Below are 13,995 nucleotides of genomic sequence, written 5' to 3' on the forward strand. Positions count from 1 at the left end.
CCAGCTCTAGGTGACACCGCACCTCCCCATCCCCAGGCCACTTGATGTCACTGGGCTTCGCCTCTGGTTGCTCCAGCTTCATCCCTTGTATCTTGGGGCTCAGCACAGTCCTGACGCACAGCTGCACTGGGGCAAACCAGGAGTCCTGGGAAGTGCCCACTGCTCAGGGAGGACTAACAAGCAGGACCTCTGTCATCCTCAGAGCCAGGGCAGCTCAGGGATGCAACCAAGGGCCAGCCACAGCTCTGCCTTTCCTTCTTCCGTCTGGCTCCCTGGGATCAGCTCAAGTTCCTCAAATGGCTCCAAACAGTAGGTGCTTGGTAAATGTCCCTAGAACAACTCACAGCTTGGGAGGGATGGGGACTGTGGAAGTGGGGAACTAGGCCCTTCCTTAGGGATCCACATCCTGACACCCCAAGTTTGTTACATTTCCTCCTGAGGGCCAACCAGGGTGACTTAGCACAGGACCGAGGCTCAGATGTCAGACGTCTCATCATTGTGTGACAAAGCATAAAAGATCTGCGATGACACACAAGTCTGGACGGGTTCAAGTGACCAAGCAAGTCCTGTCCCCTCCTCCTAAGAGCCATCCTCTCAAGGTCTCCATGAAAGCTACTTCTCCGAAACAATTGCAAAGGCTGGTCAAGCTCAGTGTCCCCGAAATCTGAGCGCCGAATTGCACCACCACCCCAGCAATTGCACCACCACCCCAGCAATTGCACCACCACCCCAGCAATTGCACCACCACCCCAGCAGCGGCTTGTGGCGTGACGATGAGACTCTTGACCCAGCAGTTGGGCTGATGTCATTGGCTGTTGCCAGGACAACCTGATCTCAGCAGGTCCAGGCTGAAGCCACCATGGCTCTGGCTTCCAGGGGGAGTTGAACTGGAGGTGCTGAGCTATCAGTCTGCATTCTCGAAATGGAAACAAGGATCTGGAGGCCGGAGGCAGCACACTCTGGACATGCGTCCCCGGCACTGGGCCCCAGCACATCTCAGGCTGAGTGGCCATGGGGAGCCAAGGCAGGAACAGAAAGGGGGGCAAGAGAGGGCACCAGTGCCATTTGAGTCAAGTAGCTTGTCACTGCTTAGATGCTTTGGAGGGACTTGCGGGGGGAGGGAGACCTACATCCTCAGCTGTCCCTTCTGCCACAGTGCCAGGGATCACTCCCTCCTCCTCTCACCTCCTGGTACCAAAGTGTCCATGTTTTGCATAAACAATGTTCCAGGGGATGGAATGGAGGGAAGAACACTGAAGTCTTGGGTTGTAGCTCTGGCCCTTTTGCTCTCTGTCTCTGTACAGGTCTCTTGCCCTCTCTGAGCTCTTCTCCATCTGTCATAAAGCAAGAGGTCAGAGTGGATGGTCTTTCTCAGACTCTGATATTCTTCTCTTGTGGAGGCTCTGGTAATGACAGGCTCAAGGATAGGAACCAGAAAGCCAAGCAGCCCTTTGAGACAATGCAAGTCAGGCTGGATGCCAGGTGGGGGAGGGGAGACCCAGAGAGAGGGCTGATGTCTTTTAGACCACATGTGAACCTGCTTGGCCTGAACCCTTGCCCTTGACACTGACCTTGGAGCAGCTGCTGACCTAACCCAGCCCCACCCCAGGACCCACCCCTGCCAGCTCCTGGGTCTCTGGGATGGCCTGCTCTGTGTGTCCAGGATGGTGGGTCATCTCATATCAGTTCTGGAAGTGATCAGGACAGGGGGATGGCCAGGCCCCGGGAGGGCTGGCACCTGTAGGAGGCTGCGTGGCTTGGTAATGTGGCTCTCCCAGCAGTGATGTTACCTTGGTGGCTGTATCTGCCTGAAGCTTCTCTGGCTCAGGCTGTAGGGGTCCTGGACCTGCCCTGGGCATGGAGTGGGAGGCATGACTGTGGCAGTGGACACAGCTTCCGGGGCACACAGGGTTACTGCAGCCCTTTGGCTTTGTGGGGTCTTAGCCCCTCAGCCCTCTGGGCTGGAGCTGGGAAGGGAGCATCCTGTAAACTGAGAGGGTGCTGAGTCAGGCATGGAACCAACATTCAAACCACCATACACAAAAGCAATGAGGAGGGGGCTAAGGGTGGGGGCTCCCCGATGGGCACTGGCAGGAAGGTAAAGGAGGGAGGGTCTGATCTCCTGAATCTCTGTTGTCCCCTTCTCCAGCCTGCTGAGGCCCTGGAGAGGACAGGGTTAGGCCTGCAGCATGGGGGCCACCCCACAGCAACCTAGTGGGGGTGCTGTTGGGATCAGGGGCATCAGAGTGACAGACAGGCCAGGGCAGGGTGGGGCAGAGAGTTCTCCCATGAGCTCTCCCAGGAGGGCCAGAGCCAGGATCAGCCCAGGCTGAGATGCTCCTTCCCTCCCAGGTGACCCCATCGCAGGGCAGGGGGCTCTGAAGGAGTGGTTACAGGGGAGGGGAAAGGAGAGGCCTGGTCAGGAGTGGGTGGGGAGGAAGGAGACAGCAGGTGGACAGACTGAGGGGGAGCAGCCCGCTTAAGATCCCCAAAGTGGCAGGCATGGGAGGGGCCCTGGATGAGGTGGCCTCAGGCCTTGGTCCTCCCCTTGCAGACATCAAAGGTGGCCTTTTTGGCACCCCCGAAGGTCTCCACCAGCTTGTCTTCCCAGGGGAGGACATTGCCCAGCAGTGGTGCAGTACAGTTGGCAAGGCCCAGCACCTGGGCAGGCGTCAGCACATGGTCCCACAGATTAAACTGGGCAATGTCACCAACAAAGGCCTGGGTGGCATCAAATCGGCCTCCCAGGGTATCCTGTAACAAGAGCAGGAGAGAAAGGAGAGACAAGGAGTGAGGAAGCAGAGCAGACAACAGACAGCCTCAGGGGCCTGTCGCTGCCAAAGCCCTGCCCCTGCCAGACTCCAGCTCTGCCAGGGCTCTCGCTCCACATTCAGTTCGAGTATCACCCTAGGTTCTAGCCCTGCCCTCAAAGTTTTAATCCCACCCACAAGATTCTAGCCCCACCCCCAGGTTCTAGCCCCACCCCAGGTTCTAGCTCCACCCCCAGGTTCTAGCTTCACCTCCAAGGTTCAATTCTCCCCTCACTGGCCTCACTGTCAAGCTTCTTGCCTGCCCCCAGGTTCTAACTCCACCCCCAAGCCCTTTTGCCAGGTCTGTGCTCTCTCTGACCCTCAGTGTGCCCATCTGCTGAATGGTGGGTCAGACTTAGGGTCACCCTAGTGTCTTCCGGTTCTGCCCCTGTAATCCCTTTATCCTTATGCTCCCTGCCAGGCCAAGATAAGCTCATGGCCCTTCAGTCAACATTGGTCTGAGCCTTACCTGCTCCTGTCCCAGAATAAGGATTCCATGAGGCTTGATGGGGTGCCAGGCTGCTAGATTCTCCCCAGAGCCCCGCAGCTCTCCATCCTGGTAGGCAGACCACAGGCCATCCCTCGTGGTCCAGATGATGCAGATGTGGTGCCAGCTATTGTCCTTCAGGGTCATTGGCAACTGGGCTACCTGGACAAAGTGCCCAAACCCCATGTCAAAGGGGTCACAGGCCTGAGGCTGGAGCAGGGGATTGGGAGGATGGGGAGCTTGTGCTCAAGGACTGCCACGAGTCCTGACTCTCCTTTCCTCCAACCAGTTCTTCCCTGACCCCTTGTTCTGCTTCCCTCGCAGCCTACCCGAGCAGCTTCCCTAGGGCACTGGAACTGTCCAGTTCTCCAGGCATGAAAGGGCCTGAGGGTGGCAGCAGTGTCTGCACTGATCCTTAGATCCCAGCACACACGTGGGGCTCAGGAAGCTGCAACAACGCAATGGGCCTCAGACAGAGCTCAAGAGCACCGGTCTCTGGGCTTGGTTCTTCCATCAACCTCCTGTGTGAATTTGGGAGAGGCTGTTTTTCTTTCTCTAGTCCTCAGTTTCCCCATCAGTAAAATGCAGGGCTCAGACAAGGGATGGCATATAGGCAGCCACCACCTATTTCTCCACCCAAGGCAGACATGACCAATCAACACCGAGCCTAACTCAGTCCAAGCTCTTTCTCATCACAGTACTCCAGAAGCTTATGCTAATGGATTGGAGCTGGCCTTTAAGATGAAAAAAATTCACTGGTTGTGCATTGGGTGCTCTCCAAGGGCTTCTTTATCTCATACATTCTCTGAGATCACGATTTAACAAGCATTCTCCTAGACTTCCTTGGTGCAGAGCCTGTTTTGGAATCAGAGTCCGGGTCTGGTCCTGGCCTTTCACTGAACTACACCTGAACAGGAGGAAGGACATCGGGGATGACACTGTCAGATGAAACAGTTTAGAACTACCAGGGAGGCCCAGGAGGTGTGAAGACTGAGAGGAAGTGGACAGGACACAGAACTACCCAGCACATCAGAATCTAGCCACTCCACGGCTAGACCAGCAAGATCAGCGGGCAGCCTTTGCAGTGCTCTGTCCAGGGTGCTGAAATCCTTCTCATGGAGGACTGTCTCTTGAGCAGGCCTAGGACAAAGGACAGCAACCAGGGGATGGTAGGGTGGTGGTGGTGACAGGAGCAGGACGCAGGCTGTGGATGGTGTTCATCTGCCACAGTGTTAGAGCTTATGGGCCACAGGAAAAATTTATTGTTCCTTGGCTCATGCCTCCTCTCCCCACTCATGGAAAGTGTCTCAGGGGCTCCCAGGAGCATCATGCCTGCAAGACCAAAACACCGTGGCAGGCAGGGGAGGAACTTTGGGAAAGAAGAGGGCAATGAAATGCTTTCCTTCTTTCTCCTTCAATCTCTACACTGCTGCCAACTCTTCTCCTCTTCTCCCCTCCAGGCTTGTCCTTGGCCTGCCTGACAGCCTGGCCAGGGGAGGGCTGAGAGAGTGGGAGGCCTGGGTGTGAGGAAGTAGAAGGGGTTGGGACATGTTTTCTGGAGTCCAGACCCTGAACACACCCTCAGTCCATCACCTGCTATGTGTCCAGGGAGCACTGCCTCTCTCTGAGCCTCTCTTCTCCACCTGTAAAATGGGGCCAGTGCAGGCACCTGCTTCCTTCACTGCTACTGGGAAGGCTGAGGGTAGGAAAGGATCAGGGGATCAGGTGTTCCTCAGCACAGTGCCTCACAGAGTAAAATGGCTCACATCTAAGAAAGATTCCTAACTGCTAGGAACTTCCTAGAATCCTCTACTTGCACTTAAGGGCAGGATTTCTTACCCCAGCCCTAAGAGGTAAAGACTACTATCATTCCTGTTTTACAGATGAGGAAACTGAGGCATGGAGTGAGTAAATGAATAAGTCACACAGGGGGTGCAGGACCAGGACTTGAACTTGGCATCCTGGGCCTGACACTATTCTCTCCATAGTAGGGAGGGGCAAAGGGGCTGGCTCTTGGGGTGCTGGGATGAGGCACCCACCAGCATTCCCTCGTCCTCCCCAGAAGCCTGTGCACCTCCCTTTCTTCCTTGGTCTCTGTCCAGGAGAACAAGCAGGGCACTGGGCACCTGCACCTACAGCAGGTGCCTGGGAAGTCCCTTGACCTCTGTGCAGTGGCAACAATGCTGTCAGCTTTTGTTGGACACAAGTCTGCCTTCCCCAGTCTGCCCCACATCTGGCTTGTCTCTATATTCCCAGCACCCAGCCTGGCACACAGCAAGCACTGAAGGTGTGCCTCAGCTGCTGAGTGACAAAGTGAAAGTGCCAGGCCACACACGGGACCCTTTGGTGTGGACAGTCCCAGAAATGTGAGCCTATGCCAACCCTGCTGCACCCACCTTGTCATTGATCAGCAGCTCCATGGGCTCGTGGCCTGCCTCCAGCAGCACGATCTCGTTGGCCTGCCCTGGCACCGAGTAAGAGAAGGGCGTGCCCTGGCCTGTGCCACCTGACCTGGACCGCAGCCACATGCAGGCGGTGAAGGCATAGAGCTCAGGTATCGCCTTGCGCACACGTGCATACATGTAGTTGTTTCGGATGGGGATGCCAACCTTGAAGGCGTCCGGGGGGCTGTAGGCCGAGGACCCTGGGGGTGGGTATGGAAGGGTCAGCGGATATTTCCCAGAGTGTAAGGAAGGCCAACAGTTCCTGGACACCTGATGCATGTCACAGGCACCTCACCCCCTTTTCTACACTGCCTCTGTGTTCAGGGACCTGGCCAGAGCCCATGGGTTCTGGATCTACCATGTCCATAGTTCAAATCCTACCTGTGACACTTCCTGGCCAAGTGACTTTCAAAAAACTAAGCTTAACCTCACTGGCTTCAGTCTCATCACTGCGATGGGGTGGCACTTCCTCCTTTCCAGGGTTGTGTGAAGATTGTGTGGGCCAAAGCACATAAAGGGCCTGGCCATAGTAAACGCCAGCCAAATGAATGTTGTTATTTAGAGTTCTTTGCTACTCAGATGTTCTCTACTGCTTTCTATGTGGTGAGCATCATCCTAAGAGTCTTTATGCACATTGTTTCTATCCTCATAACAACCATCCCACTATCACTACCCCATGAGAACACCATGACACAGGGAGGTTGAGTTATTTTCTCAGGGCCACACAGCTAGTGAATGGTAGAGCTGGGATTTGAATAAGGCAACCTATGGATCTGGAACCTAGAGCCAGGGATCCTGATGTCCACACCTGCATACTATCCTACTATGCTTCTCTGTCCCCCTGGCAGAACCAGGCTTAGGTGTCAAACAAATGAGAAAATCCCAATTCACTGAAGGTGGTGTTTGTGGGTGAGTAAATTCATGACCGTGGCATCTAGGCCTGGTCTGAGGTCCAGATCCTTGACTCCTGTGACCTTGGGAAAACCATGTGGCACCTCTGAACCTTCACTTCCTCCCCTGTGAAAGCCCCTGTTCAGTTTGTAAAGAAGAAATCAGCAGGGGGGTCCAGCACTTAGCTCTCTTTGAGGATACAATGGTCTCAGAAATTGTTAATGATCACTTTGAGGGTGAAAATATTATCCTCTCCCTCTTGTTTCCACCCAGGCTTGGCCTCTGGAGAGCACCAACATGTCATCAAGTGGCTCTGTCACCCCAGGACCCCGCTGGGACTGAGGCCTCATCCACACTGCCCTCTTTGCAGGACCCACCATGTTCCAGCTCAGCCACACGGCCCTGCAAGGCATCCAGCTCCTTCTCCACCTCCTGGCGCTGCCGGTGGCTGCTGTGACTGAGGGCTGCACGCTCCTTCTCCAGGGCCAACACCTTGGCCAGTAGCTGCCCTTCCAGCTCGTCCATCTTGGAATGCAGGGCAGTGGGTACTGGAGGCGCTGGGGCTGGGGCTGCTGACAGGTTCACTCGGGTTGGGAGTTCCTGCTGCTCACAGGGAAGAGAAGAAGGAATGTGTGAAGTTGCGGGATGAGTGAGGAAAGGCACCAGTTCTGAGATGCCACCACCCTGCCAAATGACCGCAGCCAGCATCAGAGGCCCCCTGTGCAAAATGGGGTCAGAAATGCAACAGCAGGCAACCAAGCCTGGTGCTGGCAAGAGAACTGTGGGAAGCAAAGAAGCAAAAGCCAGATAGTCACCCCTTCACCAGCCGTGCAGAACACAGCTTTCCAGCAGCAAGAGCATGGGCAGTAGCCCTCCTCAGAGCCACTGGAAGCCCTGCTGCCCCCCACTCTATTCCCCCGCATAGCCTGGGACATGCAGGACAGGACCAACTCTGCTGCTGTGGCCTCCAGTCCAAGGCAAAGAGCTGCTATGTGTTTGTAGCCTCAGGGGACACTTTTCCAGCTGCAGTTGGTCTTGCCTTCTCAAACAAACCCAGAGGCACAAGTCAGGGTGTTCAAGAACAGGACTCTGGTGTCAGGGCCCCTCCAGGGTGACATGTGGTTAAGAACCCACACTTTGGAGTCAGATAGTTCAGGGCTCAGATCTAGCCTGGGCACCAATCTGCTGTAGGACCCCAGGAAAAAGCTCTCCTTCTGAACTTATTTCCTCATGAGACCAGCGCATCTATCTGGAAAGGCTGTTGAGAGGATTAAATGGCAAATGTCAACAGACAAAGCTTTCTCACTGCAAGTACCACCTAGGGTGGAGAGGTCCAGGTTGCCCTCTGACACCCCATCCAGCCCAGGATGTGGCCAGGGGTCCCTCTTTGTCCTGTCTTAAGAATCCAGAAGTCCGAAGTTCTGAGGCAGGAGCTAGAAGTTCCTCTTTGCCCCTCTCCTGGGGCACAGGAAGGCAGATAAGGCACAGGTTCAACTTCTGGAGGGGCCAGTCTCTGGTGGATACGTCACAGAAACATCCGTAGATTAATAATTCAATGAGCTACTGGGAGTCAAATTATAAGCATTCACCGTCTGCCCAACTTCCTGCTCTGATGTCCCCACTGATGAGTCACTCCCACTCTCCCCAGGGGCTTGGACAATTACCGCTCAGCCTGGCCCGGGTCTTGCCTTGACTCCTCCCAGTTCACTGGCCACCAACTAGATGCCGGGCGCTGTCCCTGGTGCTGAAGATACAGCAGAAGGCAAAACAGGAAGCCAAGTGCCCAGCACTTCCTGAGTGCTCTGAGCTGTGATGGGCTGGGCTGCATCTTAGGACAAGTATGGAAGACCGTCTTAGCCTCAAGCGAGCCAGCTCTGACCTTGAGGGCACTTTGCGGGGTGACATGGGACACAATCCATATCCTTTCATAGCCTGTTATCCAGCCATGAGGGAGGGGAAGTGCTGGTGGGAGTATAGGAGCTGCCTTCTGTGACCAATGACAGGACCTCATGCTTGTGAGTTAGAGTGACATTCAGCTCTACCACTGCATCCCAAGAACATATGGCTTCACTGCTCCTCCTCCATAAAGAGGGGCCCCAGAACTCCCAGCTTACAGGTCCTGGGTCAGATGACTGATGGGGTGTGGGGAAGGGCCCAGCCCACAGCCTGGCCATGGCAGCATCCACAGATGGCTTCAGGAGCACAGGTGAGGCAGGAAGCCCAGAGTGGGACTCTTAGCTACCATCCCAGCTGCATCGGGACTTTTGATGGTATCCACTCACTGGATCTTTTAACACATTAGTGATGTAGGTCCCCAATGTCCCCATGCTAGAGGCAGGGAAACTGAAGTGAAAATCACCCATGGTCACAGGAGCCGGCAGCAGAGAGGATTTCACTGGTGGCTGGGCTTCACAGCTCCCGCAGGAGAGATGAGGTTGCCTCAAATGGCCAGGGCTCTGGTAGCAGCTCAGGCCCAGCTCTCCATCACTCCATCTGGTGGCAACAGAGGGCAGCTGAGGATCAGCCTCCTCTCTCCACCCCATGAAATGGGGCACCTGGATGAAGTCACTGAGCCTGGCTCCAGGAAGGGACTCCATGAAGAAGTGCAGAGGAGGACTCAAGCCATCTTTATCCACCACCACACACCATGTAAAAAGTCACAACTGCCCACCCTTCCAGATGCCTGCCTGTCCCCTCCCCCAGGCTGGGGTGGAGCCAAGGGAGGAGGTGCAGGGATGGATGGAGGAGCCACTTAGTACATCCAACCCCCTCCTTGCACTGATCGTTGCTATCTTGAAGGTTCATTCTTATTCCAACATGCCTGCAAATCTCAGCTCTGGTACAGACTAACCCCAAAACCTCAGTTTTCCCAAATGTCAAATGGAGGCACAAGGCCTCTCTTTGTCCATCCCCAGGACAGATGGAAGGATGGATGGAAAAGTGGAAGGAAGGAATAGAGAAGCACATGCAAACCATGAGGCCTGACCACGGAAGCTGACAGGGAGCTCACTACCCCCAGGGCCTCTACCTGATCATCGTTGGCCAGGGCCAGTTCCCAACTGCACTGGAGCTCACTGGACTTCCAGGAAGCCTTGGACTACCTCCTGTCTGGCCCCAAGCATGGATCTACCTCAGTGCCTGCCCTCCTGTGTGCCAGGCTCAGCAGGAGGGGCACATGAATGGCACCATGGGCTAGGCCTGTCCTTGGGACTTCCCATGAATATTTACAGCCTCTCATTCACAATACTCAGAGTACACAGACAGGGAAACTGAGGCAGAAGTCTTTCTGAATTGTCCAACTTCCCTGCAGCACATCTCTCCAGCTAAGGGAAGGAACCCTGCCAGGAGGGACAGGATGTGAAGGATATTTACACCATGCTGCTTCCTTCGAGGAGAGCACAGAATACACGCCGGCTGAGGGAGGTACGCAAGCTGTCCTCCTGTCACAGCCCCTCCCCATGCTGCGAGGCCAGGAAGGGCAGGGAAAAAGTGGGCTCTAGAGCATGCGCAGCCCCCTGTGTGTGAATCACAGAAGCACAACTCCCCCCTCCCCGCCATCTGCTACGGATGCGGGCTGTGGCGCGTGGGCTCCTGGCCTGGTGCCAAGCAGGGCCTTGGCCTAAAATGGTGGGGAAGGGCAGAGGGAGCCTGGGCTCCCACGGGGTTCTCCCCTCAGCTTGGCTGCTAATGTTCTGGGCTCTGTTGCACTCAGGGCCACCAGGCTCTGCTCCCCAGGCGGCTGGGCGAACACTTCTCAGCCTAGGGTCACACAGCCAAGGACCTACAGGGTGAGGACTTCAGCCTCCTTCTAGGGACCAGCAGGGCTGTGGCATGCCCCAGGCACCCTCATGGGCCTTGAGGTTCCACTCCTCAGTCTTTTGATGGGCTGAGTCTCAGTTTGTTGATCTGTCATGTGAGCCCAGGCTGGGCACCCTGTCTGCCTTCAAGCTGGACTTTAACGTCAGGATCTCCTTCTGTATAGCTTCACAGCACAGGGCCTGGCCCCAGGGACAGCAGCAAGGCCACAGCCCTGCGCAGTCATGCCGTGTCCCATGAATCCTGCTCAGCTCCCACCCAGCTCCACCAGTTGAGGGACTGCTGTGCCTCAGGTTCCCCATTGACAAAACAGGCCACAGGGTAACACTGTGACATAGCACTGCATCGAGGATGACGAGTGAAGGTACAACGCCCATAGAACTAGTGCACGAAGCCTTATGACGGTGTCAGTCATTGGATGATAAATACCTCCTGAAGTAGCCCGCTGTTCTCCAGCTACACCCCCGAATCTTCCTGTTGAGTGGTTATATTGAGAGGAGGGAGCCTAAGGGGCAGCCAGCCAGTGTGCATGGGAGCCCGTACAGCACACAACGCTACATGACATCAGCTTGCAGGTGGCACACTCAAGCCTGCGTCTTCGCTCTGGCAGGGTGCTTCTCCACGTAGCACCAGAAGCAGACACTGAAATCTCCCCACGTGCTATGCTGCTCTCTTGCTTAAACTCTCTCTGCAGCCCCCAATCGCAGCATGGAGCCCCAGCCCTCTAACCTTATTACAGAAACTCATCTTACCCACAGGCCACAAGTTACTCGTACCACGCAGTCCCTGTGGCCCTGCGCTCCTCTGGCCCTCAGGCCACTGTACATGCTGTTCCTTCTGTCCAGAACACTCTTCCCACCCCCACTCCTCCCTACCCATTGCCTGCTTCCCTTCCAGATGGCCAGGAGATGGGAGAGGCCCTGAGGACTCCGTGCTGGGCTGCAGAACACTCATGTGCAGCCGGAGGGCGGTTCATTCATCCCCACGCCAGCATGTGGCATGGCAATGCTGTGTCCTGGTCACTGACATCAGTGCTTACTTACTAGATCTTGGCCTCGGGCAAGTTGCTTAAACACTGTCGCCCAGCCTCCTCCTCTGGAAGATACACATAATGACACATTGGGATATAAGTCATGAGAAAATGAAAGAATCTATGTCAAGTCTGGCACCCAAGACTGGCACAGAGTGGGGATGATTCTTACCCTCTTACAATTGAGAGGCAGGAGAGCAGTTCTGGGAGCTGGAGCACTTTATCCAAGTGCCAGCTGAGCTGCTCTGGCAAGCCCCTGAGCCTCTGAGTCTGGGAGGGGACAATGACAGCAGCAAGGTGCTCATGGATCAGTCATAAGGTCTTTGGGCAAGTGGGCATGCCTGGGGCCTTACATTGAGTGCCAGGCACAGGGCCTGGAGTTGGGGAGGTCCCATGCCTGCCACAGCACAGTGTGTGGGCTCTGCCCAGAGCAGGAAGATGGACTACCAGGGAGCCCCATTCTGTGCCCGCTTTCCTCCCCAGGAGCAACCTGGAGAGGGAAGAGGGGAACGAGGGGCAGAGCTGGATCATCCTGGTCTCCACCACCAATCTGGAGAAGACAAATAGGCAAGGGGGGTGGGAAGGCTCCCTCTAGGGACCGGCAGGGCTGTGGCATGCCCCAAGCACCCTCATGGGCCTAGAGGTCCTGGAGGGTGGATCCCTTCGGCACTCCAGGAGGCGAGAGATTCTCTGCCACCCATACACCCTCTAGTCCCTGGTCAAAAGTTGTCAAAGACAGCACACTGACCCCACTTCAATCAGAAATGCTGGTGAGCATTCCAGCCATGCTAAATGGCATGGGGAAGTCCCTTGGCCTCTCTGAGCCTCAGTTTCTTTTGGAATAAGACAAGGGCTGTAGGGGATACCAAGATGCTTGCACTTTGGGCTGGCTGCCATAATTCCTGTCCCCATTTTCCCATGGGGATGATACACCCAGGACTGTCCTTGGGGAGACCCCATTGTGTACTTCCCTCAACAAGGAGGCTGACCTCTGGCCTCTGGCCTCATTGCACCTGCCATTGGCAAATACTTATGTGCAAAATGCCATTCCACATGAAGGGAGGGTGCAGGGCATCAAGAATTATTAGAGCAATGCAAATGAAAGCTACAAGTTCACCTCACACCCACCAGGACCAGGGATGCTATAAAATCCCCAAGCCCGGGCTGCCCAGGTTTACACACAGGTGGGTGTGCAAGTGTTCACAGCCAATTTGGGAAGACACATGGCCAGACCTACCTACTGATGCTAAATATACGCCCTCCACCACCTAGGCCTCCCACGTCTGGGAGCAGATCTGGAGGAAGCAGCTGGAGATACCATAAGACTGGCCACAGCCACTGTGAGGGTGACATCAGCCACAGCCCGGTGCCCATCACAGAAGAATGCATCAGAGCACAAAGGTGCAGGGCAATGGGACAGCAACAGCAATGACAAGTGGCAAGCCACTGTCTCCAGACCAGATGTGAAGGAGCACAGTGCCCAAAGTTCAGATGCTGGGCAGTGTGACCCTTGATGGGAGAAACCATAGGGAAGGCCCTGACTTGGGGGGCATGACTGAGTCTTCTGGGGAGCCTGACTTGATCTGAGGTGCTGTCATGAGTATTACTCATGCACAACATCTGCAGGGGTCACCCACATCAGCTTTGGATAGTAAGACATGTAAGCATGGGCACATCTTGGATGTAAGACAGATACCTCCAAATAGACCTTAGGGTGTACCCAGCTCTTTGCCCAAGCAGAGTCTGCCAGCTGGGGGTCTCCCTTGGAAATGTCTCCCCTGCCAGGGGCAAGGGTTGAAAAGAATACAGATGAGAAAAGAGTCAGAGAGGAGAAGGGTTGTCTGAGATCACAGAAAATATGTGGGACAGGTAGGGTTGAAATGGCCAGGCTTCTTGCCAGAATGAAGAGGCCACTGCTGGTGGGAGCAGGAGGCGAAGGGGCCATGGGTTGGCCTCACTCCATCCAACCTGCTCCTTTACAGACAGGAGCACTAAGGCAGAGGCAGGTGTGGCGCTACATGCCTGAAATCCTGCAGTTCAGGAGACAGAGGCAGGAGGATTGTAAATTCAAGCCCAGCCTGGACAACTCAGTGTACTTACTGAGGCTCTTTCTCAAAATAAAAACTAAAGCAGGCTGGGGATGTAGCTCTGTGCAAAGGCCCTGGGTTCAATTTCCATTGCCCAAAACAAAAACAAAAGAACACCCAGGCCAGGAAAGGGGGAAGCCATCCACATCTAGCACATAGCCGCAGATACCACCTCACTTGTCTTTCCCTGTCTTACAGGTGCATGAAGCCTGACCCATGCACATGAGCTGAGAGTTATGAAGAAAAACAAAGGCTAAGCCATGGTGTTCTGTTGAGCTGTAGGGGACTCAGGTCAACAATTCCTGACACTGCCAGTCAAGCGGAAGACCCAATACTGTTATGGACTACTGGACTCTTTTAGAATATTTTGCTGAGTTAACACACTTATAATATTCAAATGATGGAACTAAACAAAAAAGGGGATACAGAT

General features: G+C 55.1%; 1 protein-coding gene across 1 annotated transcript in view; it reads right to left on the minus strand.

The window, feature by feature from the left end:
* Nucleotides 1-740: 740 nt before the first annotated feature.
* Nucleotides 741-13,995, minus strand: part of Nptxr (neuronal pentraxin receptor) — a 17,608-nt gene continuing 4,353 nt past the window's right edge. Inside the window, exons 2-5 of the mRNA XM_012515452.2 lie at nucleotides 7,010-7,235; nucleotides 5,694-5,941; nucleotides 3,280-3,459; nucleotides 741-2,754 (exon numbers count right to left, since the gene is read on the minus strand). Coding sequence (XP_012370906.2) covers nucleotides 2,530-2,754; nucleotides 3,280-3,459; nucleotides 5,694-5,941; nucleotides 7,010-7,235 — 879 coding nt within the window. The 3' untranslated portion in view covers nucleotides 741-2,529. The remainder of the gene's footprint in view (nucleotides 2,755-3,279; nucleotides 3,460-5,693; nucleotides 5,942-7,009; nucleotides 7,236-13,995) is intronic.

This window comes from Octodon degus, unplaced genomic scaffold (assembly GCF_000260255.1).
Source record: "Octodon degus isolate 3935 unplaced genomic scaffold, OctDeg1.0 scaffold00064, whole genome shotgun sequence".
Lineage (NCBI taxonomy): Eukaryota > Metazoa > Chordata > Mammalia > Rodentia > Octodontidae > Octodon > Octodon degus.